At 41.6% G+C, this 22,672-nt stretch overlaps 1 protein-coding gene across 1 annotated transcript; it reads right to left on the bottom strand.

Annotated features, from left to right (window-relative positions):
• Positions 1-7,915: 7,915 nt before the first annotated feature.
• Positions 7,916-16,920, bottom strand: LOC310840987 (amine sulfotransferase-like). The gene is made up of 7 exons (XM_083731485.1): positions 16,809-16,920; positions 15,305-15,453; positions 13,503-13,711; positions 11,673-11,799; positions 9,499-9,593; positions 8,735-8,915; positions 7,916-8,208 (listed from the first exon to the last, which is right to left on the bottom strand). Exons 2-7 carry the CDS (start codon positions 15,444-15,446, stop codon positions 8,084-8,086), a joined length of 879 nt encoding a protein of 292 aa, XP_083587611.1. The 5' UTR covers positions 15,447-15,453; positions 16,809-16,920; the 3' UTR covers positions 7,916-8,083.
• Positions 16,921-22,672: the final 5,752 nt, after the last annotated feature.

Raw genomic sequence — 22,672 nt, forward strand, 5'->3', positions numbered from 1 at the left:
CTGTCAAGTTTTTTCCCAACACCTTAGTTTTCTGTTTGTTTAGTTTAAAGCCCGCTACCCGACCAAAGTCCTGAATCAATTGTAACACTCTTTTTGTACTAGATTCTGGCTCTTGCAATGTCAAAACAAGGTCATCTGCAAAAGCTTTAAGTTTATATTGTTTCGCTCCGATCTGAATCCCTTGCACCAACCGGTCCCCTCTAATCAAGTTCAAGAGCACCTCCAGGACAGAAATAAACAGCAAGGGGGAAATCGGGCAGCCTTGTCGTGTCCCTTTTTCAATCTTAAACTCTTCTGTAACCACATTGTTGACTATCAGTTTTGCCTTTTGTTCTGAATAAATCGCGTCAATCCCATTTTCAAAACCCCGCCCCACTCCCATTTCTTTTAAATTCCCCTTCAAAAATTTCCAAGAAATATTATCGAAGGCCTTCTCCGCGTCTATAAAAATTAGAACTGCTTTAGTGTTAATATTTGTTTGCAAAAGTTCCAAAATGTCAATAATGTTCCTTGTATTAGCAAATAAATGTCTTCCTGGGAGAAAGCCTGCCTGGTCTTTATGAATTATCTCATTTAAAACTCTTTTGAGTCTTCCTGCCAAAACGTCAGCAAATATTTTGTAATCCACATTTAAAAGGGAAATGGGACGGTAGTTCTTAAGTTGTGTCTTTTCAGTTTCTGATTTTGGTATCAATGTGATGAAAGCTTCCTTCCACGATTCAGGCGCCTTCTTTCCCTCCATAATTTCATTGCTGACCTCCATCAGTGGTTGAATCAAATAGTCACTTAATGTCTTATAGTACTTGGAGGTCAAGCCATCTGGCCCTGGAGACTTGCCCAACTTCATATTCTGAATGGCCTGTTCTATCTCTAGTCGTGTTATTTTACTATTCAGGAGTGATCTATTTTCTTGTGATAGTTTTTTAAGTCCATTTTTCTCCAAAAATTTTGCAATCTCTTCCTCCTTTTGTGGCCCTTGAGTGTATAATTTCTTAAAATATTTCTGGAAACATTTTCTAATTTCCACCGGGTTCTGAATATTCCTTCCTTCTATTTCCAAATTTGTTACTATGTTCAGCTTTTGTCTCTTCTTCAACTGCCAAGCCAGCAGTTTCCCACATTTATTAGCCGATTCAAATGTTTTTTGTTTCATTGATTTAATCTTCCATTCTATTTCCTGATTTATCAGTTTGGAATATTGTGCCTGATGAAGTTTAATTTCTCTCAAAATCGGCTGTGACTTCGGGTTTACTCTTAGTTTCTTCTCTAACTCTTTAATTTTCCCCAAAATCTTGTCCTTTTTCTCATTTTGTAGTCTTTTCTTTATGGCGTTCTGTTGTATCAAGAACCCTCTCATCACAGCTTTGCTTGCGTCCCAGATTGTTCTTTTTTCCACAGCAGTGTTCAAATTTATCTCAAAATAGTCCTTTATTGTTTTTTTGGCCTTCTTGATAATCTCCTGATCTCTAAACAAGTTGTCATTCATCTTCCATCTAAAGGAGCCGGTTGGTAATAATGTCATGTCCATTTTCAACGCGTTATGATCGGAGCAGGTCTTTGGGCAGATTTCCACTTTCTTCACCTTAGGAGCCAGACCTCTAGAAATCCATATTTGGTCAATTCTTGTCCAAGTCAGTTGGGCTTCAGAGAAAAATGTTCCTTCTTTCCCTAAGGGGTTCTTTGTCCTCCATATATCAATCCAGTCCATGTTGTCTGTCATTTCAAAAAAGGTCTTTGGTAGTCTGCCTTCTTTAATAACCTTTTGGCTTTGTGACCTATCCATGTTTGTAGAAACGATCCCATTCATATCTCCCATCATAATGATGTTATCATAGTCCAGATAATCCAGCATAATCTCATGCAACTTCTTGTAGAATTCTGATTTCCCTTCATTTGGAGCGTAGATTCCTAATATCAAAATTTTCTCTCCTTGGTGCTGTATTTCAATTGCCAAAATTCTTCCATGTTCATCTTTAAATAGAAATTTTGGTGAGAGGCTCTCCTTTGCATATATCACCACTCCTCTCTTCTTAACTAAGTCCGAAGATATAAATTCTTGGCCTAACCTTTTATTTACCAATATTTTTCTGTGGAGCCTAGTCACATGTGTTTCTTGTAAACAAGTAATGTCTAGTTGCTCCTTTTTTAATATGTGAAAGATTTTCTTCCTTTTTTCCGGACTGTTGCAGCCATTTATATTCCAACTTAAAAGTTGCAGAGACATCCTGGATAGATCTGTTTAGTTTCCTTGGGATGGTATTTTGTTCTGTGAGTCTTCAGGGTTCTGAGGTACAGGCACCTGTGGTGGTTCAGGCCCTGAGGGTAGTTCAAGTCCTTTATGAAGGTCCTCTCCGTAGGCAGTCAAAAACTTGTCCCTATCTTCCAAAGTTCTAATTTTAATCTTCTTCCCTCTAAAGGTAAAAGATAGTCCTTGGGGAAAATCCCACCTAAAGATGATTGAGTTGCTTCTCAGCAGTTTTACTAAGTCCAAATATTCAGATCTAAGATCCAACAGCTGTTTAGGAATGTCCTTAAAAATCTCAATTCTTTTGTCCGAAATGTTCAAGGAGCTTCCGTAGTGCAGGCCCAAAATCTTGTCCCTTTCCTCCTTTGATCTCAACGTAATCAAACAGTCTCTGGGCCTTTCTCTCTTTGTAAGTCTTCCAAGTCTGAAGGCTGACACAATTTTAAAGTCTTCCTCCTCTAGACCCCAGAACTTGGAGAATTCTTTGGTCAGAAACTCAGCTAAATTACCTTCTTCCACTTCTGGTATCGATCTTATCCTTAAATTAATCTCCCTGTTCCGAAGTTCCAACATGGAGAGATAGGTCTGGTGTTCCCCAACCTGCTTACTGAGCGGCCTTACTTCTTTTTCCAACTCTCCCACTCTTTGGCTGGTCTCTTCGGCCAGTTTCTGATTTTCACCTGCAGCCTCCTTCAGTTGTCCGATTGCTTGTGCATTCTGTGCAACTTGCCCAGATAATTTGTTTAAAGTTTCTGTATTAAGGTCAATTTTCGCAGTTTGTTGGTCAACTTTCCTCTCCAAAGACTCCAATTTCTCAAGAATTCTCTCTAATACAGAACCAGATCCTCCTGAGGCCATCTCCTCTAGTTGTAAATCCTCAGTTTCTTCCTCCCCTGCCTGTGACAGGGAGGTAGCTTTTTCCTCCGAGGGCAAAGTGGGCACAGATGATCTGCGTGCTTGTGAGGCTGCAGTTACGGTTGTCAGAGTTGTTTGTCTGGTTCTTAATCCCTTTCTTTTTGCGCCACTCATTCCAAAGTTATCTAGCAGTCAAGGTCAAGCTGAGTTATTCCCATGGGAAAGCTACGGCCCAGGTGGTAGCAATCAAACAGAGGGCCGGGAAATAGAAAGTAAAACAATGTTTTTGTTGTAAATCCTCAATCCTCTAGGGGGAGCATAAAATGTCCTAGGAAGAAGAGTCCATTCCACATACGAAATCTGAACCAATACTTAGGGATCTTCACAAGAGTAGTTTTAGCAGAGTTGGTTTTAGGTTTGCCACAATATTTCAAGTTGTGCTTACTGGAGTTCCAAAATGCAAGAACGTAACCATTCTGAGCTCCCTCAGACTGTCTCAAAGTTTAAATAGAATGTATCCAAATTTGCAGTCTGACAGTTCTACTGCTCAGGCAGTTCTGACACCTGGGCTTCTTAAACAGAATTGTAATCCACAAAGAAAGGAGTATATAAGTCCTAATAAAAGTCCAAGAATCAATTGCTTACAGCCTTTAAAGGGAAAAGTAATTTCTGCGGGTGCTCAATCTGAGCTGTCAAAAGTTCTCTCTATGCCTCCACTCCTCCTGCTCTTTGCTTTAAAAGTCAATGGCTGCGGAGGACGGACTTCCTTTTCCTCGTCTCTCCGCTTTCAGCTTATTTTCAATATTTTTAGTCCCGAAATTTAGTAAAGTCCTCAATTACTCACGGGTTGTTGCGTTTTAGAATCTTGTGTTGAAGGAAGAAAGGTCGGCGCTCACCGGCAACGGCAGCGCGGCTTCGCTCCGCTGAATGCGCATAGACCCACAGCGCCGCTACCCCCTCTGCGATCCGGAGCCCCTTACGGGGTTCCCTCAACGTTTCGGGGGTAGCTCCTGGCGCCCGCCGGGTCCCGAGACCGCAGGCTTCCGCTGCCTGCGGTTTTCCAGAATGGGTCTCCGCTTCGCCGTAGCGGACGACCCTTTTCCAGCGTAGCTTCCCTCTCCCGGTTAGGAAAGGGCAGCCATTACCGTTCGCGCCGCCTCCGGAAGTCTCCTCCCTGTCCAGTTTTTGAACCTGACATCTATTTCTACCACCTTTAGGATCTCTGCTTGTTTCGAAAGTCCTTTTAATTTCATTACTTTCCCTGGAATTATGGCCTCATCCCTGATTATTTCTAGGTGGACTATGGTGACTTGCGATCCCGTGTGCTTTAACCCGAGATATCTTTTCCCCTCTATCCAGATATATTCTCCAGCGTTCTTTAACAAGAGATTATCTTGGTGTATCACATAACAATGCAGGACTTCAGCCTCTACTACCTCAGCAGGCTCGGGCCTAATTGGCATGTCTGTTTCTCCTCCAGCACTCCCTCATATATGGTAACGTTACAAATAATAATAATAAAAATAATATAAAACTTACTAAATAATTAGCACTGGTTGTTTTAGAAATCTGTCCAAGAAAACTAGCAACCTTTTTCATTTGCACACAGCTTATCTGAGATCAAATATGACTCAAGCCCAAGAATAAACTTTCAAATCCAATATATTGGCAGCAGTCTTTCCCACCCTTCAAAGATTTTGAGGAATTTTCAGAGTCCACATCAAGATGGACAGCTCCCAGTCTTTATAGTCAGAATTCCATAAAAGCTATGTCCCAGTAAACAATGCCACATGCAGAAATGGCTCATTTTGTTTTTGTTTACCATCTAAAGCTAATGTTTTCAGGAATACCTTTGCATAGAAAATGCACTTGATGGCTTCCTATGTTCTCCTTGCTAAACTGTCCAAATTTATACTGCAAATGACTTTCAATGTCTTGTGCTTGGGCAGCTCCACAACTTTGTCTACCTCCCATTCCTCAGCTTTCCCCCCACAAACTCACAGGGGGTTGTTTATACAACACTCCTGAGATTGTGAAAGCGCAGTTTATTTTATGATTGCAGGGTTTTTTATTTCAAATGATGGCAAATCTCAGTTGTGTTTCCTGATAAATGATACTGATTTCATATGTTGGAGTGATAGATGTTTCAAAGCCCATACAAACTTTCCTGGATGATAGATATTGGTTTTCTGGGGTCCTTTATCCATCAGCTTTAGTTGCCAGGCAGACTGTAATAAGACTCCAGAGCAGAGATGGGGAGTGATCTAATTAATGTTTTAATGCAAGTCCACCTAATTTCAACTTCCTGAAACAGTATGTGAACAGAAACACAGCTGCAGTTCATCCATCAAAATTCACACATCTTCAAATTATGCGATACACCTTTCCAACCAAATAATGTATGTATTTTAGTGGAAAGTGTTTATGATATTATGCCGATAATAGAATGTATATTTTACTGAAAATATCATGCAAAATTTAGTATATTAACAAAAAATATTGTGTGTATATATTAAGCATCTTTGTATTCAGCATTATTTGTATATCAATAGAAATGTACACTAAAATGCAGACAAATTTTCATGATTTTTTTCTCTTCTTCTGCACAAACTGGTGCAGAAATATGGTGAACCAAAAAGAACCGTGGAAATGTGAGAAACTAAGAGGAAACCCAAACAGATAAGATTCACTCATCCGCACCCTTAAAAACTAGAAGAAGCAGAGGCAGTTTTTAAATCTGAAAGCAGAGATGGATCCTGCCACACCTACTGCTTGCTGAGAATAGGCAACATATGTACTAAATTATATTGAGATGGTTTATAAATATCAGAGTCTGGTTCAAGTTTAGGATCTGAAGAATGTGTGCTGCTACGCTCTTGGAAGAGCCCAAAGAACCATTTATTTAGGTCTTCTTATAAAACGTAATTCCCCTTCATGGATCACTGCCTTGTTGTGGTGAAGGGGCTTCAATAACTCTGAGAAGCTCTGTGATGGCCTGGGAATCCGATTCAGAGGGTGAACCGGAGGAATCCCAGCCTGCACAGGAGTCCCGGCCTCCAGGGCCGGCTGAGCTGGGGCAGGGCCTTGATTCTGAAGTGCCTGCACTGTGCCAGATCCTCAGGAGCAGGCACCAGGTGAATCCACTCTGGCTCCGGAGGCGATTGAGGACGCATTGCCTACAGGTGCGCCTCTCCCAGCCCTGTCAGGGAAAAGTGAGTGTCCCCCTGGGTCCAGTAACCCACCGGCCTCTCCTGAGCTGCAGAGGCTCAGGGCAGAGAGGCAGAGGGAACTGGTTTCTCCCAGGAGGAGTGCTCGCCTTAAGGCCAGGAGAGGCGGGTCACCTGGGGGCTGGGACCGCCCCTGGCCTCAGAGAAGATAAAGGCCAGTCAGCCTGGTCCCAGGTTGCGGGAGCAACGTCGTTGAAGAGCTGTTTTGGCCAGCATCCAGTCCTGTTCGCCCAGAGTTCCGGTCCTTGCCCGGCTCCTCGCTGTGGACCCCGCTTCGCCCGTGGAAGACTGTCTGGCGACCCTCGACTCAGGTCCTGGACCTCGCCCCACAGTAACCTCCCCCCCTGGACCAGCACAAGCTCTGAGCTATGCTGTGCAGGGCCACCCAAGCCGGACAGGTCATAGCCAAGAGTTTAGACTCAATGTGATCCACCTGGAGAAGGAACTGGCAAACCACTCCAGTATTTCCCCAAGTAAACTCCATGGACATAAAAAAGGAGAAGCTTTGAGAAGAAAGTGAGGCGAGGAAGCAACAAGCAGCCCTGTCCTCTGAATTAAAGCCAAATGTGTTCAAGAACACTTTCCCTCATAATAAATTTGTTTAGGAATGAAGCGTTCAAAGAGATTATTCAGTACCATAAAAATAAATATCTGTCCCAGCAATGAAGATTATCCACCAATTATTTGCAACACATGGATTGCTAATTGCACAAGCATTCTTCAGGGGCCAAAGGTGAGTAAGTGACAAGCAGCATACAATAAAACTGCTCTTGTAATTTGTATGTTACTTGTTCTACAGTTCTGAAATTATACTTGTTATGTAGAGAAGTTTCACCCTGGGCCAGCAGGGGGATACTGTAGATAGTTTTCACTCAGGTCCATGTCAGTTATTTTAGGCAGGAAACTCTGGGTTGTTGTTGCTACAATGTTGACAGCCGGCTGCCTATAAAAGCAGGCCGGCTGAGCTGTTTGCTTTTCAGTTCTGTCCAGCTTACAATAAAGAGCTGCTCTGGAGAAATCGCTGTGTCGTCTGCTATGTTCGCCCACAACTTAACAATACTATATCACACATTTATGCATACCCAGCAATTTGGTGTAACCCACCAAAGTGACTTATCTTCACCAAGGAAATGATCAAGTATCCAAATTGGTTTTGTCAGACCATTACAAGGAAATTACTTCCTGCCTGTTGTACTTCTACTCAAAATGGCTTCAAATAATCACAAACGTTTGTTTCAACAATCACAGTTCTCGACCAATTATGTGCCAAACCACAGGCTGAAATGTTTGTCCTGATGGAATAATTGGAAGAGCATGAAGAAGAATTCCACTCACAATAAATAAATTGATGATGTGAATGAGCCGGATGATTTACATTGCCATCTGGGACACCAATAGTTAGTTGGTTTGGGGTTTTTTAACAATAATTTTTATTAATTTTCAATTACAATAATCCAATGCTAGGCTCAATATAACAGCGCCAATTTAAAATACAATTAATAATCCCAAAAGTTAGTTTGGGATTCCTTAACTTTTGCACATGGGGTCAGAAATTAGGATATGTTGGAATGTGGAAAGAGAAGAAGTGGACAGTACAAATGTAATTTTATTGTGGTGTTTTAAAAACATTAATGCACATATTTGAACATTAGGAAGCTATTAAGCCACATGAGAATATTCTGCTGAATCTTATAAATAGGGCTGGATTAAATGCATACAGTGCACTTTATTTCATCCTTCCAGGCTGAAGGCAGACTCATGATTCCTCATGGATGTCCCAGCAGAATTTGAAGGGCAGCTTTTCCATTCTCTCCTTAAAAACGCTGTCAAACCTTTCACTTTGTGCGACTGTCATCATGTTCTTCCAGTCTCCAACAGTGCCTGGTCCAGGAAGCAGACAGAAAGAACGTGCATTGTGGTGGTCAAACAAATATCCATAACTCCAGATATATTTCATCCCTAGATGCAATTGTCAAGTGAATATGTCATGGATTCTGCAAGCAGCACCAAGTCAGTGTGATCTACCATTATGATGGGAAGTTTTGCTTCTGCACATGACTTGGGCAAAACCGTTCTAAGCTGAAGCATCCCTTCCTCACCCTGGAATGTTCAGTTCACATTGAGTTCATGAAGTCTTGCTATATCAATCACTAGTAATAGTTTAACAAGGAGGTTGTCACACCTGTCCAATTCTGTGTTCCCTTTCCCAACCTTTAATCTATTCATGATTAATGCTTATATGTAACCTTTGCATTGTATTTGTGTTAACCAATCAGCAACAAGCACATATGTGGCAATGCTGTAATATTCAATAAAAGGGACTCCCCGAGACATGCTCGAGAGATGCCTCCCATATGACACTTGCTACTCGTCTGTCGTTTATTTCAACCCAACACCATTAACTTACCTTTCCGAAGAAAATGTCCTTTGCTGTGGTCCATGGCATGTGGTGGAAAGAAGTCATAGTTTGCCCTAGGATCTGCTTTCATTTTATTAAATGTAGCCTGATCCATAACAGCATCCACCTCCTTTTCTGTCAGTCTCTTTCCCAGGAAGTTGCATAATTTCAATACACAGCTTCTCAGATCCTGAAATGGAACATGGTTTTAATGTCAGGCCATCCACAATAGAGAAACCTGACAGCTTAGAGACTAAAACTCACGGAATAGGCAGAATTACAATCAGGGGAAACAAGCAGCCTGCATCTTTCTTTGCCTAGTTTGTAATAATTGTAATTGCATTATACTTTCATTGTTGCTTTAATTCCATGTGCCATGCAGAATGCATTATATTCTGGGGCAGCTCTGAGTCCACAAGTAAATAAATAAATGTCCCTGTTGCAGACACAAGTGAGGTTCTGTGACATCTCTCCTCAGCATCAGAGGGCCTGTGAAATGACATATCTTGCTTGGGATCATGACACTTTATTTATAGCCCCATAATGCCTCAGGGGAAATGGTTACAGTGCATTTTTGCAGTCTAGGGTCTGAAAGCTGCACCCGAATCCATGGCCTGCTCGGCTTTGAAAAATCCTTTGGAAAGGAAGCGAGACCAGCTGGGAAAGCAGCAGCTAAGGGCACTTGAATAATCAAATTGCTTCCTTCCTCCATTTTGTAAAGGAGAGTTTTGATGGATGCTTAATATCGGACTGGATAGCATTTGATAACTTACCTTCTTCATTTCTTCATAGGTAAGAAACAGAATATTGAAGTCATCCTTGTGAGAGTACCAGCCTTCCACATGGTCCAGCCATAAACTTCCAAATACTGATAGGAGAAAAGTTGATTTGGCATAAAATGTAGATCAGACTTTTTTTTAAAAAAAAAGAACATTCAGAGAGAAGCAGTACGAACATTTAAAGTCCATTAAAACAATTTAAAGAAATCATTTTAAGAACCAGCAGTGGACCAAACCATTAAACAGAAGCTGAATTAATACCACTCAACCTCACCAAACACTTTCTCAGAGAAGGAATTTACAGAAGAGTTCTGCATTTTAAGGCTCCCTGCTGTGCTTATGAGGCATCTAATCATAAGCCTGCATTTTTTATCAAAGCTTATATATTTCAATCAGGGCCTGTATCTTAAAGATTTTCAAATGTTTCATGCCAGGCAAAAGACCAGCTGCCTAAAAGGCCTTGGCAATGTTTTTTCCTCCTAGACAAGGGGCCCCCTGATTTATAGCAGAAAACAATTCTCAAAGTCGTAAAAAGGGAAATTACAGGCTGAGAGCAGACACTGATCCTACATGTTACAGAAGATAAAAAAGCAGAGATAAACATAATTAGGAATGAGTAAATAATAAAATGATACCATGTGCCTCCCAGTAAAATGAGCCATATCTTCTTCCTAAGGTTAAAAAGGCCAAGAGCAATGGAGAGGCATCTAGCTGGCAGAAAAAGAGAGCATTTTAAGGAAATCTTTTAAAGCTGTTTCTTTTTTTAAAACTGAGAGAGTTAAAGGGCAATAAATGTTGGGAAGAGCTAATGGGAAAGCAGCTGGCTGGAAAGGAGGGGTGAAAGGAGGGGTGTAAACTGAAGAGGCTTCTTTTGAAGCTGTTTTTTTTACTGAGTTCCTTTTTTACTTTACAAAGGCCTTATTCCTTTTAAAAGGCTACCTATGATAATGTATTAAATATATTGGCTTAAATGTAATTATGCAAAGGATTTAAGAAATGCTAGATTCTTATTTCATATAGTTGTAAGAGTTTTAACTATCCTGAAATTAAGTCAGCCACCAGCCTAGCCCCCTGCCAGACAGGAGACGCCATAGAGCACTCCTGATATATAGTTGTCAGGCTTTTTGTTTAGAAACCTTCAAATGAAGGAGATCTTTCAATGTTGATGTGAACTCAAGATCCTTGACATCTGTTGAAGATAAAAATTCAAGATTAACTATCTGTTTTGGAAGGCAATAGGGCAAGGAGGGCAAGAGGTGAGCTGGTAATTAAGATTCCTTGTTGAGACACATGTAAGATATATTACTACTTATTTGTCATTTATAGATGGAAGAATATATAGCTCTTTGTGTTCCATAAAAGGACAGAAGGAAGTGGGTGTATCTTTTGTGATTGGTTCTAGCAAACAGCCAATAGGAATTTCAACCAGGCTGATTGGACAGAGGCAGCCACAGGAGGAGCAAGGGGGCTGGATTAAGGAAATATAAGTGCTGGCCAGAATGGCAGGAGGCCAGGCCAGAGCTTGGTAACCATACCACTGTGCCTCTCATTTATTTGTCTGACAAATAAATTATTATTTTAATTTCTCTATTGCTGCGTTGAATATTTCATTCCAGCTAAGCGTTAACCACAAGCAGGGTGCTACACTTCCATCCCAATGTGATGAGAGAGTGATGGGTGGGCTGGGATCAGTCTAGCCTTCCTCCAGCCCCCTTCCCTCCCACTCTGGCAGTTTCCTTATATGGTGTGGAAGTTAATACTTGCAACATTTAGAGACACTATCTGGGTTTCTGAGTTATAACCTGACACAAATATCTACACTTGATTAAGCATTGGGTGTTCCAGCTTGTAATGATTTGTAGCTGCTGCATCCTGATGCAGACAGCATACAAATCCAACTGATTTCCTTTGGGAGTTGGCCAGATCTATACCCTCCCTTCGGCATCAGTGGACACCAGTCATCAGTGGCATAAAATGGTGTAGTTGGAGTCTCAGTTGGAGACGCTTTGTGATGCATGGATGTGGAATTTCCTCAGAGTAACCTATGGCATCAGACATGGCATTCTGAAAACGTTCCTTAACACAGAGAGAAATTCTTTAATCTGTTGTCAAAGGATAAAGATGAAAGGACAAGAGTGATTCATTTTAGAGTAGCAATTTGTCCTTACCCTTTCCAGCCAAAAACCTCTCCATGAAAATTCCAAAATCTTCTACCTCTTCTAATTGGACTACAGTTTTGGAAAAATGGTAAAAGGAAACCAAGACATCCTTTGGGTTTCTGGCCACATAAACAACCTGCAGGAATAACAACAAATTCTTTCGATTCCTAAAATAATAAATGGATGGATCTTAAATATCTCTTCTTGTGGATTCTTGGTGCTTCCAAGTTGCTTTACAGCCCTGGCAGCCTCACCCTCTTTTGCAGCATGAATGTCACATGCACAGTGCAATCCTATGGTGTCGAATGAACTTATTCTTATTTAGTCTGTTGGATGGCACCCTTGTAACGAATGCCATTTTTTTGTTTTTTAAAATTACTTTTATTTTGCTTCAAACAAATACATACAAATATAGACAACCAAAATTACAAAAGAAAATTACTTAATAATGATAATAATGAAAAAGCTAAAAAACTACAAAAAATATCAAAGTACATGGCATAAAACATAAGAAGAAGGATGAGGGGAAAAAAGGAAAAGGAAAGGGAAAGGGAAAGGGAAAGGGAAGAAGAAGAAGAAGAAGAAGAAGAAGAAGAAGAAGAAGAAGAAGAAGAAGAAGAAGAAGAGCCAGAACACAGAAAAGCTCATCTACTGTACGCTTCCATCAAGGTTACAACAGATCATTGCAGTGGTACCTTGCAAGACGAATGCCTCGTAAGTTGAAAAACTCTCAAGACGAAAAAACTCGCAGAATGAATTAATTTTGTCTTGCGAGGTACCACTGTATTCTTATCAATTCTCTCGATCTGCATTCCAAGGAATCCCTCATCTTGGTATCAGGGAACATTTCTCTATGAGGTATCATTCTAAACATAACCAGGTCTTTCTTGTTGAACCCTTATCCCCTAGATAATTATTTATACATTCCCATTCTTCTTTCATCTTTTTTTTTAGGTTTATCTCGATTGCATCTGTCAGCTTTACAAGCTCCAAGTACTCGCACAACGAATGCCATGTTTTGAATGGGCTGCAAGATGGCTGAAGACCACCACATAAAATGGATGCTGTTGAGGAACTATTAATAAATTGTGCTGATCAAAGAGCGAATAGAATGTGCATGTTCTGGCAAAAGTACTGTACCTGCAAGGAAGTGGAAAGACTGGCTGTGCAATGCTAGTTACATACAACGAGTATCGTACTGTGCCAAAAGTTACAGAAGACCAGGTGCGAAGCATGAGAGTTGTGATATGCCAAGAACATGCTAAGGGTGGAGGACTGCCAAGAAAATGTCAAAGACAATGAGAAATGCCACTATTCAGATGTGCATCAAAAAGGACCATATAAGATCAGGCTTTTCAGGAGGGTTGGTGTGTCGGATGCAGCCAGGATCCCGCTGTCTGCCCACCCAATCCAGAAGAGTGGTGAGTGTATGTGTGATTGTGTGAGAGACTGAGTGCATGTTCCCTTATCTTGTTATGTATTCTGCTTGTTAATCAACAAAGCAATGTTATGTAGATATTGCAATATATTGGTTGTCTGACTGCTTACTTGTGTTCTGCCTGAAGTGCACTGAATCTCAGATAAAAGAACCTGTTTTATTCTTAACACCCTCCAGGACTTTTACTATGGTGGAGCATAAACTCTGTGCTGTTTAGGAGTCATGGGCATTATTTCAAGCTCAGGGTGCCCAGAGCATTATTCATTCATATGGACAAAGGAATTGCAGCTGGATGAACTGCCCTCAAAAATGGAGAAATGTTAACAGAATCTGAGATGTTCATATAAAGAAGACAAGTCAAACATTGAATATGATCAAATAATAAATGTGCTGTTTCCTACTTTTGCTCTTCTGTTCCTTAAGCCTTTGGGTACTAAATAGTAGGGTAGATGGGAAACAAAGAGGCGAGGTGATGGACGACTGACATAATCCACATTGTGGTTACGATACTCCACCCACGGAGCCTTGTCTACTAAGTTGACTTTTTCGGTTCCATCTCGGTGACCTTCATGATAAATCAAGCTCAAAATATTTTGGGTCCATATTGTGCCTATAAACGAGAATAAGTTTACTTAATTTCATTCATATGGAGATGCGGGTGGCACTGCGGTCTAAACCACAGAGCCTAGGGCTTGCTGATCAGAAGGTCGTGGTTCGAATCCCCGTGACGGGGTGAGCTCCCGTTGCTCAGTCCCAGATCGTGCCCACCTAGCAGTTCAAAAGAACATCAAAGTGCAAGTAGATAAATAGGGACCGCTCCGACAGGAAAGTAAACAGCATTTCTTTGAGCCGCTCTGGTTTGCTAGAAGCAGCTTAGTCTTGCTGGACACATGACTCGGAAGCTGTCTGCGGACAAACGCTGGCTCCCTCGGCATATAGAGCGAGATGAGCGCAAAACCCCAGAGTCATCCGTGACTGGACCTAATGGTCGGGGGTACCTTTACCCTTTACTTTAATTTCATTCATTGTCATGAATGTACTTAGTGCTTTAAAGAGTGAAATAACTGAAAACAACATGCAATGGGGTGAGCTCCCGTTGCTCGGTCCCAGCTCGTGCCCACCTAGCAGCAGATAAATAGATACTGCTCCGACGGGAAAGTAAACAGCATTTCTGTGAGCTGCTCTAGTTTGCCACATGACCCAGAAGCTGTCTGTAGACAAACATCGGCTCCCTCGGCCTATAGAGCTAGATGAATGCGCAACTCCAGAGTCATCCGCAACTGGAACTAACGGTCCAGGGATACATTTACTGTTACTTTAATTTCATTCATTATAGAAACTACATGTACTTAGTACTTTAAAGAGTGAAATAACTAAAAACATGTCTCTGCATCGTGGAGCTTACTATCTGAATTGCAACACTAAAAAGAAATGAGAGAGGAAGGGAATCAACACAGCAAGCAGAGGCAGATTTAGGGACCTGGCTGCACGGGTTGCCAACACTATAATGTCAAATAGAAGGTGAGAGGTGGGGGGCAACAAATTTTGGTGTCAAACAGACCACCACTGAAATAGGGCAGCAAAGGGTGAATGAGGAACACTGACCAAGGCTTCCTTTCCATTGTGGATGAGAAATGGCCAGTGGGACAAACATTATAGGCAAAAGGCAGTTGCAGAAGACTTTCTTCATGTCACCCACGTCTTAAATGCCTATACAATGCAGAACCTCCCCTCTCTCTCCTCTCCCACTCCCAGTTATTGTGTCCTCCCCACCCCACCAACCCTCCAAGGCAGATTTGGGGAACACTGGGGACACAAGGGGAGAGAAGAGTGAAGGAAGTTCTGGTGTGGAAGTGGAAGTTATTGCATGTAGGGCACAACTGCATTGGATACGGACCCCCCCCCCCCATGATTGGCAAAGCATTTGAATGTTTTTGATGTGTATTTATGTTGTTTTCATTACCTCAAACATGGTGAGAGTGGTGGAAAACACATTATTTCATCTCTTTTTTAAAAACAAATCAGAACATGGCCCAGCTCAACTTTATGTAACCAGGTAAGTTCCATACTACCCACATTGACCTCAATTTTGCATTTGGTTTTAATCTTGCATTAGGATAATACAGATACTATGTAGATATATGTGGGTATCCAACAGGGTTGAATTGAAATGATGGTTCAACCTACGAAAAGGTACTCTTACCTGATTTTGGATAAGTGACTATAAATACATCACTGTCTTTTATTTCAAAACCCTCCAGGGAATCTAAGTACTCCACTGAAGTAAATACTGACGGCAAAGAACATCCTTTGTATGCGAAAAGGTATTTCTCGTCTGGTTCCATTGCCTGCCTAAGAATAAAGAGAAGAGAATAGTTCTCTCTATTATATGACAATGGGGAATCACAAAGAAATAGAGGTGTCATTTTGTGAAATCTTACTCCTCTTGCAGACCCCGTAGCAGAATCCCATGCTTCTCTTCCATCACAGGTGAGCAACATAAAGGTCCATCATTTAAAGAACAGAGACTTGACCCATCATTGAGGCAATAAAGGATTCCCCCCCCCCCGCTTTAAGTGTTTATTAAAATGGTGCTGCTTTCAACTCAAAGCTGGCTTTGCCCTACACAATAAGGCTTTTCTCTCTCACCCTGAAATAGTTATTTCTCAAGTGCATGTGTGCAGCATGCAAAATAGCAGCCCTTGGCCTCACTTTATGCTGCCTGGCATCATAGTTTGGTCAGTGCTGCTATCCTGACACTCATTCTTGTACTCAGGGGAGGTGGGAAGGAAGCAAAAAACTGCTCCCTGGAAATGGATACAGGGGAAATGAAAGACGGAATCTGTTGGGAACTCTTGCCATTTCCTCCTGGGTTCTTGATCAGCTTCAAGAAATTGGGGTGACATATATTCCGGGCTTCCTGGGACCAAACCATAGATGTGCCTGGGGACCACAGGGTGGCAAAGAGAAAGGTATTCTTCACCGCCCATCTGGCTTCCATTGCCAGCTCTGGCTGAAACTGCTGCTGGAATGTGGTGCCCAAAGACGTTCCATGGAGGGAATGCTGCCCTCAGCTTCATCTATGATAATACAGAGAGTTGGCTAGACATACAATAGGCCCTATTGGGCAGGTGTTCCCATACTGAGATATCACTGCCAAGATAGATCTTTCTTCTTTTTTTGCCTCCTCCTTGCACCAATTTCTCTCCTCCCACGTAGCGTCTGACAAGGAAGGCACTTGCAAGCATGGGCTCAGTGCATGGTATAAGGAGGCGGGGAATTGTTATGGGAGAAAGTTCAAGGCTCTGTTGGGTGCTGAGGAAACCAAAGTTGTCGCCAGTGTGTTGCTTGTCTTTTATACCTGTTAGGACATTTCAGGCCGTAATATAGAATATGATGCATGACATCGAGATGTACCACCTGGTGATATGATAGATGAATGGGTGCTTTATAAACATTTAAATAAAAATAAAATCCATTGCTTAAAAGTGATAAAGAAATAAAATGCCATGAAGCCTGAAAATCACTTTAATTCTCTATATAAGTCTCGTGTTTCATCACTAAGAAATGTAACAATCATTTAGTGGAAAACATTGTATGTCCAAAATAGTAACAAGAAAAATACTCCATTTGATTTTTCCAAGATATAAATTAAGGGTTGTATCCCATGCCGAATGAGCAGGGTTCCACTTGCACAATGTGCCTACCTTTTGTTTTTAGAGTCAAAAATGTGGGAGAGAGAGGGAGAGACTGATTTCTTCTGTAGCTTGGAGCATTTCAGCTTTTCAAGGCTCACTTTCAGAGCTCTCAAGGAACCTGCTTTATAGAATTCTGTTAACTAATAAGAGTTTGATTAAATCGATGGCTCCTCCTTAGTAAATCATTCCTTGCAAGTTATGCAAGAAAAGAACGGTAACACAGGAGCACCGAGGCACATAATCTAAAGAACAACATGGGAAAACTTTGCACAAGCAACAGCCAATATCAACAGTGGTCTTTGTCCGTTTAAGAAACAAATGCAGTATTATATCTGGTCCACTAGTAGAAAATGGGCTCAAATGGTACAAGAGACCTGAGAATCACCAATGGATGTCTATTTGTACACACATGCCTGCACTGACTTACACCCCAATGACACCAACTTTAACTCCAAAATAATCCCTTTACGTTTTAATCCAGAATGAGGCAGCTAGACTGGTGATTGGGAGTAGCCGCCGAGACCATATAACACTGGTCCTGAATGATCTTAATTGGCTCCCAGTCCGTTTCCGAGCACAATTCAAAGTGTTGATGCTGACCTTTAAAGCCCTAAATGGCCTCAGTCCTGTATACTTGAAGGAGCGTTTCCACCCCCATCGTTCTGCCCGGACATTGAGGTCCAGCGCCGAGGGCCTTCAGGCAGTTCCCTCGCTGCGAGAAGTGAGGTTATAGGGAACCAGACAGACGGCCTTCTCGGTAGTGGTTCCTGCCCTGTGGAATGCCCTCCCAGCAGATGTCAATGCAATATACAACTATTTAACTTTTAAAAGTTAAACCCCTGTTTAGGGAAGTTTTTAATGTCTGATGCTGTATAATTTTTAATATTCGGTTGGAAGCCACCCAGAGTGGCTGGGGAATAAATTTATTATTATTATTATTATTATTATTATTATTATCATCATCATCATCATCATCAATAATAATAATAATGTGGGGTTCGTACGGAGCCCCCGGTCGTCTCACGGACTATTGACCCGTACACCACTAATCTGCTGCCACCAACCAGGTCCTCCCTGGTAAAATCACTTCAGTCTCAGTCAGCTTTTCAATTCATAAAGAAGAGTGTATTTTATTTCAGACTTAAAACAAAACTATTACAACATTCCAAACGGTGTTCCTCTTTACTTTCTTAGTCTTATGTTCCTCTCTCTAGCTCTACTACCACCCCACACTCAAGGACCAACTGCCCCAACTGTCTCTCTATTACCAACTGCCTTTCCCAACCAGCCAACCCACTCAAAAACCAACCAACCACCCACCCACAACTCCCAACGAACTCCCAGAACTCCTCCCAGAACTCCTTTATAGACCCACTGACTCCACCCCTGGGTCCTGTCTGTGCAATCTATTTAACTATTTCCCCTTCAGCACTCTCTCATATATGATAACGTCACATAACTCCCCCCTTAAGAAGTTACGATTCAGGAGGGTTAACTTCTTAAAGTTACACTCCTGATCAAACAGTTTTGTATGTGGTTTTGTTTTGTTTTTTGTTTGTTGTTTTTTTACATATATATATAATTGTTGATTGTCTTTGTTCATCCTTCACTCTCTGGTTTTCGTGATAAGGCATCCGCCACAATGTCCAAGGATTCTTTCTCAACCTTCGAGAGGTGCTTTTCTCTAGGCAGTAACTTCTTGCTGATGTAGGTGATTGGATATAGGTTTCCTTGTGGTCCTGGCTGGCTTAAGACGGCCCCGTTTCCGGTTTTTGAAGCGTCCTCCTGTTACACGGTTCACAACAATGGGTTTGGCTTCCCCTGTGTCGATCCGATGTTCCACACCTTTGGCCACTCCTGGAATATTACTGAACAAGGATTCATATTCCAGCAAGATCTGTTTTGCTTCCTCTGGCTGTTTAAGGGTTAAAGTTGGAGCCAATTTTATGTCTGTTAATCTACTCTGGGTCTCTCTCTTGTTCCCCCAGCATGGTATGTCTTGTTCACATGGATCCTCTCGTAAGGTATACGGTGTCCATTTTTCTGTTCTAAAATACGGTTTGATCATATTTACATGCACCACTCTTCACCCTTCCTCTCCTTGCTGGATCACATAATTTACTTCATTCATTTTGGCTTTTGTTTTGTCTTGCCCGGTGCCTCTTCTCTGACATATGTCACAGGCTTGATAGTATTGTTTTATTTGTTTCCCCATTCCTGGCCAATAAAAATTTTGAGCCACTCTCTGTTTTGTATGTGTAATACCCATATGCGCTCCAAATACACTGTTGTGAGGGTGCTGCAGGATTTTGCCTTGGTATGCATGTGGGATTACTAATTGTTTCTCACTTCTTCACCCCCCCCCCCCCCCGCACGGTGCGTCAAGGACTTCTCGATATAAAATGTCCTTGCTCAAACAAAACCGTTCTGGGCACTCAGGAGTTAACGGCCTCTCCGACTCGGCTGCCTCAAAGTACTTTTGTAACTCAGTATCTTCTTTTTGCTTTTTGACAAAACGTGAGGTTTGACTTTTAGTCAAAGGAAATACAAAGCTGTCTTTTCTTTCCTCACACTGATCATTCCTTTGCTGTTCTTCAGCATTGTCTGCCTCTGCTACTGTATCCACCCCCTCAGGTTTAGTTGACTGTGAGCTCCGTTTTGCTCTGGTAATTATGAAAGTACTCTGCACGTGTTCTAAAATGCCCCAACCAATGAGCACAGGGGCGGGAATTTCTTCTGAAAGGGCTACCTGCCACTTCCCTGTCCAGTTTTTGAACCTGACATCTATTTCTACCACCTTTAGGATCTCTGCTTGTTTCGAAAGTCCTTTTAATTTCATTACTTTCCCTGGAATTATGGCCTCATCCCTGATTATTTCTAGGTGGACTATGGTGACTTGTGATCCCGTGTGCTTTAACCCGAGATATCTTTTCCCCTCTATCCAGATATACTCTCCAGCGTTCTTTAACAAGAGATTATCTTGGTGTATCACATAACAATGCAGGACTTCAGCCTCTACTACCTCAGCAGGCTCGGGCCTAATTGGCATGTCTGTTTCTCCTCCAGCACTCCCTCATATATGGTAACGTCACAAATAATAATAATATAAATAATATAAAACTTACTAAATAATTAGCACTGGTTGTTTTAGAAATCTGTCCAAGAAAACTAGCAACCTTTTTCATTTGCACACAGCTTATCTGAGATCAAATATGACTCAAGCCCAAGAATAAACTTTCAAATCCAATATATTGGCAGCAGTCTTACCCACCCTTCAAAGATTTTGAAGGATTTTCAGAGTCCACATCAAGATGGACAGCTCCCAGTCTTTATAGTCAGAATTCCATAAAAGCTATTTCCAGTAAACAATGCCACGTGCAGAAATGGCTCATTTTGTTTTTGTTTATCATCTAAAGCTAATGTTTTCAGGAATACCTTTGCATAGAAAATGCACTTGATGGCTTCCTATGTTCTCCTTGCTAAACTGTCCAAATTTAAAGCGGAGACCCACATCGGAAATCCACAGGCAGCAAAAGCCTGTGGTCTCGGGACCCGGCGGGCGCCAGGAGCAACCCCCGAAACGTTGAAGGAACCCCGTAAGGGGCTCCGGAACGGGGAGGGGGTAGCGGCGCTGTGGGTCGTTTCACAATCAACGGAGTGAAGCCGCGCTGCTGCTGCCGGTGAGCGCTGACCTCTCTTCCTGGAAATTTTTGATTCGGAAAAGCAACAACCCGTGAGTAATAAAGGACTCTTTAAAATTTCGGGACTTAAAAATATTGAATTTTGCTGAAAGCGGAGTGACGAAAAACAGGAAGTCCGTCTTCCGCTGTCATTGAACTTCAAAGCAAAGAGCTGGAGGAGTGGAGGCAAAGAGAGAACTTTTAACCAAATTGATCTGAGCACCTACTGAACTTCCTTGTAAGCAGAATAAGGACTTTAAGCGTTGGATTTTATGCTCTTTATCTGTATTGTGATACCTTTCTTCTATTGGAACTACAATTTAAGTAAGAAACCCAGGTGCTGGAGCTGCCTGAGTAACTGAGCAGTCAGTTTGCAGATTTGGATACTTTGAATTTAAATTTTGAAACAATCTGAGGGAGTTTGGACTTGCTACTTTGAAGCATCATTTGGAATACCAGTACGCACTGTCTGAAACATTGTGGCTACTAATACTAGCTCTGCTAAAACTTATTATTGAAGGTTCCTGGACATTAAATTTGACTTTACTAATTTTACCGGAATTGATCTCTTCCCCAAAGTGGATTTGGGGAAGCTCCCCCTAGAGGATTTGGGATTTACAGCAGTGACATTATTTTACTTTCCTTTTCCCGGCCTCCTGTTTGACTGCTACCATCTGGGCTGTTGCTTTCTCATGGGAACAACTCAGCTTGACCTTGACTTTTAGATAACTCTGGAATGAGTGGCGCAAGAAAGAGGGGAAGAACTAGACAAACAACCTTAACAACTTTAACTGCAGCCTCACAGACACGTAGATCATCTGTGCCTACTTTGCCTTCTGAGGAAGAAGCTGCTTCTCTGCCACGGGCAGGGGAGGGAGAAACTGAGGAATTACAACTGGAAGATATGGCCTCAGGAGCAACTGCTTCTATTTTAGAGAAAATCTATGAAAAATTGGAATCTTTGGATAAGAGAGTGGAATCTCTGGATAAAAAAGCTGACGAGCAAACAGCCAAAATTGATCAAAACACAGAATGTCTAAATAGATTAACTGGACAAGTAGCACAAAACGTACAAGCAATTGGAGAACTGACGGAGGCTACAGGTGAAAATCGGAAATTGGCTGAGGATACTAGACAAAGACTTGGAAATTTAGAACAAGAGGTAAGACCACTCTGTAAACAAGTAGGTGAACACCAGACCTATCTTTCTATGATAGAACTGCGGAACAGGGAGAGCAATTTAAGGATAAGGTCGGTACCAGAAGCGGAAGAAGGTAACTTAGCTGAGTTTTTGACTAGAGAATTTTCCAAGTTTTGGAATCTAGAGGAAAAGGACTTTAAAATTGTATCAGCTTTTAGGCTTGGAAGACTTATAAAGAAAGAGAAGCCCAGAGACTGTTTGATAATATTGAGATCAAAGGAGGAAAGGGACAAGATTTTGGGCCTACACTACGGAAGGTCACTGGACATTTCGGACAAAAGAATTGAAATTTACAAGGATATTCCTAAACAACTGCTGGACCTCAGATCTGACTATTTGGAACTGGTTAGACTGTTGAGGAGCAATTCAATTATCTTCAGGTGGGAATTTCCCCAAGGACTATCTTTTACTTTTAGAGGGAAGAAGGTTAAAATTAGAACCTTGGAAGACAGAGATAAATTTCTGACTGCATACGGAGAGGGCCTTCAAAAAGGAATTGAACTACCCTCTGGGCCTGGAGCACCAGGGGTACCTGCACCCTTGGACTCTGAAGATCCAGCGAATAAGGTACCACCCCCAGGAAAATAACCAGATTTATTCAGAATGTCTCTGCAACTTTTGAGCTGGAATATAAATGGCTGTAACATCCCGGAAAAAAGGAGGAAAATTTTTCATATATTAAAAAAGGAACAATTGGACATTATTTGCTTACAAGAAACACATGTGACTAGGCTCCACAGAAAAGTGTTAATAAACAAAAGACTTGGCCAGGAATTCATATCTTCGGACAGAGTAAAGAAGAGAGGCGTGGTGATATATGCAAAAGAGAGCCTGTCACCTAAATTTTTATTTAAAGATGAACATGGAAGAATTTTAGCAATTGAGATACAACGTCAAGGAGAGAAGATTTTGATATTAGGAATCTATGCACCAAATGAGGGGAAATCGGAATTTTACAAGAAGTTGCATGAGAGTATGCTGGATTATCTGGA

Source organism: Podarcis gaigeae (assembly GCF_964106915.1).
Source record: "Podarcis gaigeae genome assembly, chromosome: 3".
NCBI lineage: Eukaryota > Metazoa > Chordata > Lepidosauria > Squamata > Lacertidae > Podarcis > Podarcis gaigeae.

Excerpts from the sequence above, each read along its gene's own strand:
- LOC310840987 (XM_083731485.1), bottom strand. The coding sequence starts at position 15,446 with ATGGAACCAGACGAGAAATACCTTTTCGCATACAAAGGATGTTCTTTG. Across the intron at positions 11,800-13,502 it reads TAAGGAACAGAAGAGCAAAA|GTTGTTTATGTGGCCAGAAA; the intron begins GTAGGAAACAGC and ends TTATTCCTGCAG. Across the intron at positions 8,916-9,498 it reads CCTATGAAGAAATGAAGAAG|GATCTGAGAAGCTGTGTATT; the intron begins GTAAGTTATCAA and ends GTTCCATTTCAG.